This window comes from Spinacia oleracea, chromosome 6 (assembly GCF_020520425.1).
Source record: "Spinacia oleracea cultivar Varoflay chromosome 6, BTI_SOV_V1, whole genome shotgun sequence".
NCBI classification, from domain to species: domain Eukaryota; kingdom Viridiplantae; phylum Streptophyta; class Magnoliopsida; order Caryophyllales; family Amaranthaceae; genus Spinacia; species Spinacia oleracea.
The window spans coordinates 132,050,892-132,065,209 of NC_079492.1; the positions used below are offsets into that span (position 1 = coordinate 132,050,892).

General features: G+C 34.9%; 1 protein-coding gene across 1 annotated transcript; it reads right to left on the reverse strand.

Moving 5' to 3' along the window:
- Positions 1-5,614: 5,614 nt before the first annotated feature.
- Positions 5,615-10,950, reverse strand: LOC110785836 (fructan 6-exohydrolase). The gene is made up of 7 exons (XM_021990347.2): positions 10,568-10,950; positions 10,419-10,427; positions 8,408-9,276; positions 8,151-8,309; positions 7,559-7,797; positions 6,160-6,250; positions 5,615-6,063 (listed from the first exon to the last, which is right to left on the reverse strand). The coding sequence occupies exons 1-7, from the start codon at positions 10,764-10,766 to the stop codon at positions 5,854-5,856; spliced, it is 1,776 nt and encodes a 591-aa protein (XP_021846039.1). The 5' UTR covers positions 10,767-10,950; the 3' UTR covers positions 5,615-5,853.
- Between the last annotated feature and the right edge of the window lie 3,368 nt (positions 10,951-14,318).

Here is a 14,318-nt window from a genome sequence, read left to right on the forward strand (position 1 = left end):
TTGTCGTGACTGTTTTCAAAATGAGAGGATTCTGGAAGAAATTAACGATTCTTATATTACCCTCATTCCATAAAAGGATACCCTTCTATCACAATGTGTATTATTAATGTTTTTTGTTTTCTTTTTGAAAAATGTATTATTGAAGTTGAAAAATAAATTATAGTAGGAGTAGTACTTTGTATAGGACAAAAGAAGGGTGGGTTAAACGTTCTTAAATTGTTTAGTCTCATTTATGTCATTTATGCGGTCATCGACACATACATTTTTACAAACTTTAAATCAAATATTCTCATTGTCAAAAAAATAAAATAAAAATCAAATGTTCTATATTTTCATTGAATACTTGCCGTACAGCCGGTGTGACCTACTCCTATATATATAAAACAATTCAACAAACAAATATCTTTTTTATATCTTTGTACAAAAATACAACGGGTTAAACATAAAAAATTGTTGTGACGTTAAGAAGTTGTTGTTTATTATATCTTTGTAAAAATTGCAGGGCCCTAGCCTTTCCTCATTATCGTCGGCACCAATAGAGTGGTTTGGCTAAAAAGCTACTGAAAGATATTTGGTTTTGTTTAGTTAAAGTTCAATCATTGAACTCATTATAATTAGCTGTAAAGAAAGAATAGAAGACAAAAATATCCACTAAAAGTTTTCTTTAATTTAGTAGTGCCCAATTAGAGAGACTCTTCCGTCACGCATATGATCAATTGGATGCCCCGTCCTATGCTTTATGCTTTTAGAAGGTTCTCTACGCCTTGTTCCTATTACTCCCCCTCCTATATAGTCATGAACTAGAACTAGTATAATACTGGTGCGATACACTTAGGGGTGTCAAATCGGATCGTCGATCCGATTTTGGTTCGAGTTCATCGGTTCGGGTTGAAATCTGTTCATTTTGCTATCGATTCGGTTCGGGTCGGGTCGGGTTAAAAAATTAACGGTTTGGTTCGGGTTCGGGTTATGTGTTACGGGTTCATATCGGGTCGGGTTTATATCGAGTCGGGTTCATAACGGGTCGGGTTCGTATCGGTCGGGTTCATATCGGTCGGTTCATATTTGGTCGGGTCATAACCGGGTTAAGTTGGGTTCATAACGGGTCGGGTTCATAACGGGTCGGGTTCATGTCGGGCTGGGTTCATACCGGATCGGGTCAGATCGGGTCAGTTTGTAGTCGGGTCGGGTCAATTCAGTTGGGTTTGCTAACGGGTTTATCCGGATTGTAAACGGGTCGGGTTTATATCTGGTCGGGTTCATATCGGGTCGGTTTCATGTTTAGTTAGATCAATTCGGATACAAATTACAAACAATGTCGAGTTATTACTAAAATCACAATTTTCAATACGTTTATACTATAATATCTACATTATTAAAGCAAAGTGACAGGTAAAAGAGGCCATATAATTTGATTACGTGATTTATAACTAATGTTAATTTTTTTTTTGACGAACACTAATGTAGTAATGTTCACTATCCAATTAATTTCATAAACTTAATTAAGAAAAGTCAGTCAATGTCTTTTATTATGTCATGTAATATTATCAATCAAATGATACAAATGGAATCAAAATCATCTATGCCTCCCCCACCATGCCAGAGTATTACGAAACATGTATTGATGAACTAAATACTAATAACGTAGTAATTAATAATCAATAATGAGGAATTAATACGTAATGAATTTGTAAAGTTTGTAAATACAAGTTTGTCATATATTCATATTGGTTTAAACAACAACGAGACTAACATGTTCATTAACGAAACGAGACAAACAAGTTCAATTGTTAAAAAATTAAGTCGATTCAATTAAAATAGCATAGTTTTTCAATTAGTTCTTAGGTTACAAGCTTATAAGCTTATAAGGTATTGATTAGATCAATTTACTTTAATGATCGATTAGACAATTTGTCAGTTGAATACGAGTCAATAAAAGAGTGCACATTCAATTCTACAAGGCTATAACTATACAATAATATAGCTATATTGGAAATACATCTAATAAAGAACAATATGCTAAATGATAACATGTTTAGTTACTTAGTCGGTTGATAAACAACAGTTCGAATACTCGGTTGAACAACGCACATTGAATTATATCTTTGGTTTATAAAGGTTTAAGAAGTACAATTACTTACGAATTACGGAGTATATCATTTGATATCTTAACATTTCGGCCCTGTTTGGTTTGACGGAAAACATTTCAAGTAAAAACTTATTTTTGAGGCGGGTTATGAACGGTTTGAATTAAACGGGGTGTAAACGGGTTATGGGTTGTAAACGGTTCGGGTTGAAACAGTCCGGCTTGAAAACGGTCCGAGTTGAAACGGTTCGGGTTGTAAACGGTTCAGGTTGAAACAGTTCGGGTTGTGAACGAGTTTTCTCCGGGTTGAAACGGTTCGGGTTGAAATAAATCGGGTCATTAACGGTTTTCGGGTCCATTCGGTTCGGGTAGAAACGGTTTCAGTTGACGCATGACGGTTTGTTATCGGGTATCGGGTCTTAATCGGTTTAATATTTTCGAGACGGTTCGGGTTCGGGTTGAATGTTATCGGTTCGGTTAGTTTTCGGGTTCCAACTAACGGGTTATTAACAAATCGGATTAACCCAGCGGGTTCAACGGTTCGGGTTGAGATTTGACTTAATTAGATGCACCGCTTATAATCCAACTATAAAGTTATATGAAATCTAAAATATAATGTTAGATAATTATTATCAAAATAGAGCACATATTCTCCTAATTAAAATTAATGGTAGAAAATTTGGTGTCTTATTTATTTAAAAAATCAAGATAGACAAAATTATTTTCATCCTCGGTTATTCATCACCTAGGTCATGTATAAATTTATTCTCATCCACCATTCACTTTGATAGATACTCACTTAATACTCGTCTTATCTACTTCATTACCCCACCCATTTATATTGACTTTGAGGCGGGGTTGAGCCTCCACAAACCATACCCGACTAAAATTAGTATCCTATCCCCGCCACGGAGCCACCCACGATAGGAACGGTAACCACCCTCCCCAATCCTCATTTTGAGGGGTAAAAGAAAAATCATCCAGGCCCGCTCCAACACTCATACATGTATCCATACACGCCTATAATAGTCAAATCCATCCATAGACGCAATATTTTTTTTAGTAACAGAGTTTTGAATTTTAAAACTTTATTCTAGAATTTTTGACAATTCGATTGTCTAATTAGCGTAATTTGGGTAAATGAACAAAAAATTATAATATATAGGTTAGTAGTAAAAAAAATATGTTGATATGTTCATAATCAATTAGATTCGACCCACCCACTTTAGGTCTCTTATCCTTCATCTAATTTTTTCCCCCTCAAAAAAAAAAAAAAATAGATGAAGGATAAGCAAGCTAAAGCGGGTGGGCCCAATCTAAAATCTGTAATCGCTCTGTCACCCGCGACAAATAGATTTTTTAACCCCATCACCCTCCAAATATTCCTCCACCTCTCCCTCTTGGGGCGGAAGTGCGGGTAACTCCCTAAAGTCCTAAACCCCATCCCACTAACTATCTAATATCCGTATGTTCAGTAAATAATTCACTTTGCCTTTCAGCTAATTTTTGAATAAATTGATATAAGTTTATTATTAAATTAATTGTATTAGCTACAATATTGATAATATTTTAAAAGAAAGTGACATGCATAATTAGGATTTGGTGAGTGTTATCAAGTCCAATAAATTCAAATTCATCCAATCTCCAAGGTGGGTACATGTTATCTTATACCCGTTCACCAACACCCAATCTATATTTATTAGTCAATATTAGTCAATCATTTGTTTATCTTCGCCGTCAGCCCAATCTAAAATCTAAATTGGCCCCATCATCGAGCGTGATGTACAATTACATATAAAATGTTAATTTTGCACGAAAGTTTATATATATAAGTGATATTGCAATCCTTTACGTTAACATATAAAAAATATTTTTATTGTTGCAAACATATAAACAATATTTTTGTTATAATATAAGATAATACCCCGTGCAATATAAACCGTTATAAGATATAACCATTATCAAGTTGATGGCTTATGGAGTTAGAAATTCCAAAATCATCTCCGCTCCACCACCACAAATATGATATATTAGCTAGTCGACCAAATATGATATATTATAATGTCCATCACACATTCGACCAAAGATTCATTTAAAAGTTTCATGCACGTGCCCCCTTAACTAACTTATCTCATTTAAAAATGTATCTTATTCATCAACATTATGGAACTTAATACAAAATTTAAATGCAAATTTCTAATTTCTCTAAACTATATGTATGCATTCACTCATCACTAACCCTTGTCATGTCTTTTTCATATTATAAGATTTTGATTTTTATTACACATTTTTAAAAAATTATTAGAAAATATATATAATCATTCTTTATCATTCTCATCCATCACTTAAGTATCCATACCCACTTAATATCCGTTTATATGTAACGGCCCACCATTTATCTTATTGTGATTCTTTTCATAATTAGGTACTAATAATATGGTGATGATAAAGGTCGCAAGTTGTGACCACATATAGGCGCCACGTGTCGGAGTTTAATTGGTACATATAGGCGCCACGTAGGCTATGCTTCATCAGAATATTTTTAATATCAATGCAATGTTTTTACTATGAAAATATGTAAATAAGGTAGTCGATATGAAGAAGGAAACAAATTAGAATATTAAGATTTCCCTACCTTTTTTAAAAACATGTATAATATGTTATATAAGTTAAATATTTTAGTTTCCAATTTAAATCATGACACATAAGCATGTCATGTCATCATTGTGACACGACTTAAAGGTTATGTTGCGACCTTTATCATTTTTGCTAATAAGATTCTTTTTATTGTGTTCTCGGTGATATAATTTTTTTTTTAATAAATGTAAATATATAACATGTGATATTAGTTTCCAAATAGGTTGATGGTAACTCTATATATTTGATAGGATTTTATTTTTATACTCCCAAATCCATGCACAAATTAAGAAATAAAAAACAGAAATTTTGTTATTGAATTTTATCATTTTAGACGACAAAAATTACATATTGGATTGCCATAGATATTTTTAACATTTTCTTAACTTTTCGATTAGTCATTTGTGATAAAATCTTGGAATTGGTATCAAACCCTTATTTAAGATACTCTCTAAGACAGAGAAAGAAGAAAAAGATAGTCATTTTACGTTTTTATTTTTTTGAATGTAAAATCAATTCATTAATAGAGAGTCATACGACATCTACAACAGAAATCGAATTTAACAAATACATAACAAATTGAATCAAAAAGAGGTATTCCTTCATCAAAACTACCATCGTTGGGAAGATCTTGCACTGTGGGACATCTCTCGCACATATCGCTGAAACATACAACCTTTTCGGAGAGACAGTCTAACGATTTGTTGTAGCCGCGAGGACGGTTTCCATCCGATTCATCTAAGTCAATTTGAAATTTTGATAACTGGTTCAATCTCGTATAATTCTTTATCAACGAACCGAATTCACGACGATACTCCACCAAAACTAAAATACTCAACTAATCCCACCATAGGGGAACTTACTACACTCACTAATCCCACCATAGGGGAATTTACTACACTCAAACGATATAGTCATTATACGTTAATAAATCAGCATACATGCATTTTAAAATTCATCCTTACATCGCGTGCATAAAATACTAGTAGATAATGTTGAAACTCTGAGATACCTGAAGAATAAAAAATCATATAAATATGAAATCAATGTTTCTTAAGGCAATAGAATCACAATGATTCGTTATAACTCATGTGTATCAGCATGTATCTTGTGCGATCTTGTGATATTACTCATATATTGGAACTATAATTATCTGTTGGGAGATTCATTTGAGCATTCTTCATACTCCAAACACTCAATTTAGTAATTTTCACATCCTCTGTTCCATTGTTGAACACATACAATTTTGCTTTGTCGTTTGTAGCTAGTGTTGGATAAACTCGCGCAGTCATGCAACTTTTACCATTGTCCCCAAAGCTCTCCACAATGGAATGATCAATCTGTAAATGTGAAAAAAAAACAAGTAATTTCAATTGAGTAAATTTATAATTTGTTCGTAGTAATACTTTTATAAATTAAATATTTGTTCAACTCACCAAAATCCTCAAGAATAACGCATCATTGACAGGATCGACGTTCACAAATGTACCGAAACTTAGTTTATCAGTAGTTGGATTCAGAGAAGACCTGGACAATAGTATAGGGATATAATAACACAAATTAGAAACTTAAGCTAATAAACAAGAGACAATTTGTATAAGTTGTTGCAGATATACCTAGGAATGATTTTACAATACAATCATTTTATAGCCACTAAAATCTTTAAATTTGGACCATTGATATTTAACATTAGATCAAGAACATTCATTTAGTTGATTAAAAAGTAATAATAATAATGGAAATTTTACAACAAAAAATAGTAGTAATGCCGAATTATAATCAGTTGATAAAGTTTAACCCTTTCTTATTGATTTATTTGATTCTCAAAGTTTCGATGTCCTTCATTGTATATGAGTGTATCTCTTACCATTTTATTTCTTGAAATGCCAATAAACTCATGTGGAAGAAATAATGATGATCTATAACTACTTTTTTGACGGGGATAATGATGAATGATTTCCCCTAAAATTACTGTTGTCATTTGATGGAATGAAGAACCAAAAAATAATACTACGTATGAAGTAATTAATACTCTTTCATTAATTAATCCTATTCATTCTAAATAAAATACAACCATCAAGTGAGATTTGTCTGGAGATTGGGTAGAAAGTATATCCGGTTACATGTAGAGTTAAATGCAACTAAGTCGTTTTATACTTTTAATCATTCAAAAAACACATTTTTATTGTTTAAAAGCAAATGTATATTTACCGATTGCAAGCATATTTTTACGGACAAAAACCACATCCACTTTAAAAGAATATAATGATAAATGCAACACAATCACTTAAATAAAAATAATTTTTAAATGTTCTTTCAAAATTGCAAAAGTATGATTTAAATGACAAAAATGTGTTTTTAAATTAAAGAAATGTGCGTTTAATCCGGTTACAGGTACAACTATATATATACATTCAAGCGGGTGTGCCTTCTAATTTTTGTGGAGGTAGAAACTAGGCATATTTAAGTATCAAAGACAATCCCTTTTTATTTTTGGTCATCTTAACGGAAAAAAAAAAGAAAATGTTTCTAATTATATTTAGTAAATAACTACATTTTCCAATTTTCTTAATTTGATTTTAATTCTGTTATTTATTTTTTAAGTCAAACTGACGAACAATCATGATTGGTTCTTTAAGAACAAAGGATCAAGCTTGAAAACTAGTGGCTATATTTTCTTTGTAGCCATTGAAAACCTGATATCTAGTCATGTCGAAATCTGAGTTTGAACATTTTCTATACAACCACATATACTATTTTAGAAATTCTGTAAATATTGTGGTACTTCTAATTATAGGAGTGATTCAGGATTTATATTATTATTGGTGGACTAACCTGGTTTGGTCACTGCACATTAAGACCACATATTTGTTTGAGCCTTTGAAGATTCTGAAGAAGACTGCAGTGTACTCTTCTAGGCCATTGGAAGCAAGTGTTAATACTCCAAATGGTCCAAGTTTTCCTTCAATTGATGCTCCTTTCCTGCTACACAATATTTTTGGGTTGGTCCATGTTGGGTCTAATTCCTCGACGTCCTTTAATTCTGGTACTTTGAATGAAATTTCCACATCCGCCTTAAACAAAAACAAAAACAAATTAATTAGCTCCTTTGAAATGCAAGTGGTCTAAACTCTCCCCCATATTGGGTATTCACACCCATGTTCACAAATTAACCTTGTATAGTCAGAGGCGGAGACAGGGGGGCGGGTAGGGGCGGCTGCCCCCCAAAGATAAAAAAATAAGCTATATGTATTAATAAATGTAAGAATAAATCATCAATTTCCCTTTGCTCTAGTGGTCAAAGGTTCATTTGAACCCCTTGATGGTTCGAGCCCCATCTCCAGCATTTAGTAGCAAGATCGATCCACATATTCTACATTTCTACTTATATGTTACATAAGTTGAAATGGGGAAATATGAATTAAACCTGAGAGGCTGTGACTCCGGATATTTCAACGAGTGATCCTCCTCGAATTACTTGAGAGAGCAATTCTACTTGATTTTCTCGTAGAGTTTCAACTTCTGTGAGAGGCCATTGCACCAATTGTTTTCCAGATTTATCAAGCACAATTGTTCTTGGAATTGCCTAAAACACAACAAGGACAAGATATTTCTAATTAGTCCATCTCCTGGAAATTGAAAATACAAATCAGGAGCTGAGCTAAGTAACGGTTGATTAATTACCTGAAGTCCGGACCAACCCTTTTTGATATCTTCTGTTTGAGTTGAGGACTCATTGACCCAACCCAATAATATTCTGCGATTAGTCTTATCGTCAAAGAATGACTTTGACGCGTAATATTTACCATAATCATACCTTAAACCCATAACATTTTCAATTGATCCCTCGTCTGGTACGTAAATGTCCTTATCAATGTCGTACCTTCCGATAGTATAGTACTCATATTGAGTGTCAAATATGCTTAATTTTAGGACATGCTTAACATTTCTACCAATAACAGACGTATCAGCACCTAATGACTTTCCAATATAAACCGGGAAATAATCTGGGCACTCCCAAATGCCGTTATCCTCAGCTGAATGAAGAGGGTGTTCTGTAATGCTCCAATTTATGAAGTCCTCACTCGTGAAAAGAGCAGCTAATCCGCGCTTTCCTTGTTGAGTACCGACGATTACTCTCCACTTACCATCTGGTAATTTCCATGCAGTAGATGGATCTCTGAAAGCAGAAGCGTCGATAATGTTGCTGTTATTGGGTGTGCCAACCATTAATGGATTTTGGGGGATCTTAACCCATTCCTTAAGGTAAGGGTCTGACAGGTTTTTAGGTACGACTATATTTTGAACTTGGTTATTTTGGTTGTCAATACCTGTGTATAGGATGGCGGGCTTATTACCGGGGAGTATGGTAGCAGATCCCGACCAACATCCGTTGATGTCGTAAGGTTCCGATGGAGAAAGGGCAATTGGTTGTGGTGTCCAGTTGATTAAATCGGTTGATGTTGAGTGTCCCCATACAATTTCAGTGTGCCAAACAGGTTCAGGATAATATTGGTAAAATAAGTGATATATGCCGTTGTAAATCATTGGTCCTATAACACACAAATCAACAAAAGAAAGTAAGCACGTACTCTAATAAAACTTAACCATATACGTATTACGTAGTAGTACTACTATGCGTCGATTCTCAACTATCCGAATACAAATGAAACAAGTCCATTTTAAAGTTAGCCTTAAGAAAGCCTCATCGGACAAATGCGATACCCTTTCAACAGTTCTAAGTTCCAAGTTCCAACTCTTGAAAGCATCTTCGTTGAGTTTAACTTGTACGTAATTGGTTTGGAAACGGGCCTTAAATTCGATTACACTGGACTTGAAACAGACGTTCGACCCGAAGATCTTGACAGCTCTACCTATAAAAAAATATCCGCGCGCGTGTTATTCACTTGTTGTTGCCCTGGACAAGGGCAGTCCCACTTCTACACATACGGAGTCGCGGAGTACTTGTATACGAACTACGGAGTAGTGGTTTTCTTGATTTCTGTTCCGATCCGGTTCTGGACTGGCGTGCAACCCTACTTCCGGCAGTATTGTTTAGGAACCACAATTCCAGTTTTGGTAATTTTTATCCCAATTTCCTATTTATTTTTTATTTTTTATTTTTCTATGAGCGCACTTAAATCATAAATATTTCATATATTTTTTATAACTTTTACACCCTATTTTCTTTTTTTTATATTTCTATTGTCAACTAACTACTTGCACCATTTGTGGCACCCAAAAATTCCTTTATTAAACATGGCACAAACTAATTAAGCTAGTTAAAATAATGTACACTTGACCTTAAAAAGTAGGAACAATACAGCAAGATGTAAAAAAATGGGCGATAGGCCCGGACCCCAATATTTTTTTTTGGTGTACCATCCGGTTCACCCTTAGGGCTAATCCGGATTCGGGGCGAGTTCTGAGTGGATAGGTTCCATTCCCCTCCCAATTGTTGTTGCGGGGGATCGAACACAGGTCCTCCCTACCAAGTTCAGCCTCAATCACCACTGAACCAACAGTCAATTGGTCCCCCAATATAAAGTTCGTCAATAAATTTTTAATTCCGATAAATACTTTATATACCGACCCTTTTAAGATCCGCCACCATAATCCAGTTATATAAATACCAGCATATATTTATTAAAACTTTAAAAAAAGTAAGCTCAGATGTAGTATTGAGAAAACTAACCATTTGGATCTGCAAAATGATAGCCCAAAACAACATCCAATTTTGAGCACCCAACCACCAAAGCACATTAACAGTTGATAAACACAAGTTAGATAATTGATGAAAAACAATGAAAGTTAATTAAAGAGAGAGAAAAGTAAAAGTAATACCATTCATCCAATTTTGTGGTGGCTGAAAGTGATACGAAGTCCTGTATGGATCATCATCATCATTAATCTGATCATCAATATCAGTAAGTATATCATGATGATTATGAACCGCTTGATCTTCTGCTATGATGGTCAGTATCATCAGAGAAATAATACTCAGCGCTAACCAAATCCCATAGCTGGGATTAGGAATTTCCATTGTTAATCAGAAGGATTTAAGATCGATTAGATGAAAGTTAGTAGCTAGTTGATGGGTTGGATTTATGTGTTGGATGTAGATTGTTATACAATACTACTCCGTATTAAATTATTAATCATTTACAAAATTTAAGCTAATTCTTTTATTTTAACGTTGACTTAAAGAAGCAGTCTTTGTTTTAGTATACGAAGACAATTTTTTAAGGTTTCGCAAATGTCCTTTCCGGTTTAGTCCCGTATTTCTTAGTTGTACACTCTAACACACATCGTGCTTCGCAACATGGGATCTTTGTAGAGCTGTCAAAACGGTTACTCGAGTCGGGTCCGGCTCTGGTCATTTTGGGTCTCGGGTCATGATCTGGTCGGGTCGTGTCCGGTCATTTTATCATCGGGTGCAGGTCGGGTTCAGGTCGGGTTCGGTCAGGTTGAAAATTTGTCGGGTCATGTCGGGTTATTTTTCCGTTTCGGTATAAATCGGGTTCGGTTCGGGTTCGGGTTCGGGTCGGGTCTTTTTCTAGTCGGGTACAATTACGGGTTTGAGTCTTAACGAGTCGGGTCAAGTTCGGATCGGATAATTACCGGGTCGGTTAAAAGTCAGGTCGGGTTCACTATCGTGCACGGGTTAATACCGGGTGAGATAGCTATCAGGTCTAGTCAAGTTTTAACCTTATAATTAACTATTATAAATTTGGTTTAACGCTTTTCAATTGTTCTAGATTAGGTAATTATAAAAAATAATATTAACTTGATTTAAGTTATTATTTAATTAGTCAATGACAAATCGGGTTGTCAACATGTCGCGTAAATTCAGGTAACGGGTTGTCACGATTGAGTCAATAACAGGTTTCACCGGGTTATAATCGGTTTCGGGTGGACATCGGGTCGGGTGTTGAATCGGGTTCGGGTCATTATTCGGTCGGGTAAGCTCAATCAATTTTGTTATCGGTTATATTTCGGTCGGGTGTCAGGTTCGGGTCCGGGTCATGCATTAGCGGGTCAAAATCGGTCGTCGGTTTTAACGGGTTGGATACGGTCAGGTTACGGATTTCGTATTTTAACAAAATATCGGGTCTCGAGTCGGGTCCGGGTCAAAAATACAGGTCGGTTTAGGTCGGTTTTTCGGGTCGGGTCAAATTTGACAGCTCTAGATCTTTGTAGTGTTCTGTGTTTATTATGACGAGACTTGATGGCCTTCACAAAGACGGATTCCAGCCAGCTAGCCTGGTAATTCGAGACGGTTTTGATTCAATAGAACTAGACATGTCAAAAATGGACCCGACCCGAAAATCGACCCGAACCCGACCCGAAAATACTGGGTCCTGAACAAGATTTTGTGATCCGTAACCCGATGTTATCCGAACCCGAGTAACCCGAAAAGTAATGGGTCAAAACCCGACCGAACCCGTTTTGGACCCGACCGATTGAAAATCATTGTATTTATAGTAATAAATGAGATTATGAGAAAATTTAAGCATAATAAACACGTTGTTTTTACTATTTTTGTGTGTAATATGATTTTAATTTGAATTATACGTCATTTTATGGTTGAGTTTGACTAAATATAAACTTGTGTAGGAAAATTTGTTAATTTGGGCCCATATTGTGTATTTTTAGCACCCAAATTAATGAAAATATAATGCGCGTTTTAAAATCTCTCAACCCGTTGGGTCGACCCGAACCCGAATGTTCTGGGTCTTGAACAAACATTTGTAAACCCGAACCCGAAAGTGACCGACCCGATTCAACCCGAACCCGAAAATAATTTTTTACAACCCGACCCGACCGACCCGTTTGACAGGTCTAAATAGAACCCTTCTTCTTACCTATCATCAGTGGCGGTGGCAGGGGTATCAAGAGTGGGCCGCCGACAATTCAATTTTGTAAAAAAAAACGTTTATACCTTATATTTATTAGAAAAAGTAAATTAATACGGACTAAATAATTGTTTTACGTAATATGTCGACACCCCAATTTAAAAATGTACACTACAACACCCCGATTCAAAAATCCGCCCGTGCCTATCATACTAACATTTTTCACAAACCGTGATATAATAAAAGTATTTCGTAGCAAATAGACTTTAATTTACAGACAACTAAGCAAATTGACATTCAATTGTTATTTTTTGCAAAGCAATAGCAAAGTTTTATGAAAATGGGTGATAGGCTTACTGGCTTACTGCCTTAAAATTGTATCGAGGCCAGTTTGGTTTAAACGTCACTACTCACTAGTCTTATATGCACGCGTTGTGTGTGGAATTATTAAAAAAAAATTAAAATTGTGTTGTTACAATTATATATCACAACAAAAAATCAAAATTTCATTACTCAAGTGCAAAATGTTCACAATTGTTCCAACAAATCGAATTCAGAAATGAAAAATGTTCAACAGGTTCGTCAAATTAACCCATTTTCCTCACAAATCTATGAATCTATTTCAATCAATCTTCATTCTTATAAGATGACATTGGTCAAGTCCAGAGCCAAACTGCTTCGCGGCCTGAGTTTGAAGTTGTGAGCTCAAATCTTCAATATTTGCTTCACCGAAGATAACATATGTATATGATGTTGGGCTCTTGAAGACATCGGGCTTTGAAATGACAAACAAAATTACCCTTGATTGCTACTGATTGATTATATCAGTCACGTATATAATATATAAAAGGTAGTGGAAATTATATCAATCACGTAAATAATATATTTCCTCCGCTCCGTAAATATCGTACCATTTGATTTTTTACACTATTCACACTACGATTTTGGCAATTTTTTGTGATTCATAAGTAAGAAAATTGTAGTCATGTGGGGTCATGTTAGATTTGTATCGATATATATTTTCTAAATATCATTTTTTTATAATTTTTACTTACACACGATTTGAGATTAAAGTGTTAGAGGAGTAGAAATCAACCATGGTGCGAATATATAGAAATTATATCAATCACGTAAATAATATATAAAAGGTAGTGGAAAACACATACTCCATAAATAAGGCCATAAATAACCATATCATGGCATAGTCAATCAGAAGCAATTACAAGATAAAGGAGTTGGAATAAACGTTTTGATGAAGCAGTCAATAAGTTTGGCTTCATAAAAAATCAGGACGAATCTTGTGTATACAAGAAGGTCAATGGGAGTAAAATTGCATTCCTAGTCTTGTATGTAGACGATATACTACTTATTGGAAACGAAATTCCTATGTTGGAGTCTGTAAAAACTTGGCTTGGAAAGTGTTTCTCAATGAAGGACTTAGGAGAGGCACAATACATATTGGGCATCAAGATCTATAGGGATAGATCTAAGAGGATGATTGGACTAAGCCATAGCACTTACATTGACAAAGTGCTAGCTAGCTAGGTTCAATATGATAGAAGCCAAGAGAGGCCATCTACCCATGTCACATGGCACATATTTAAGCAAGACTTAGTGTCCCAAGACATCTGATGAGCGTAGAAGATGAGTGGAATTCCATACGCTTCGGCTATTGGATCCATCATGTATGCTATGATTTGTACAAGGCCGGATGTTTCGTTCGCAATCAGTGCAACGAG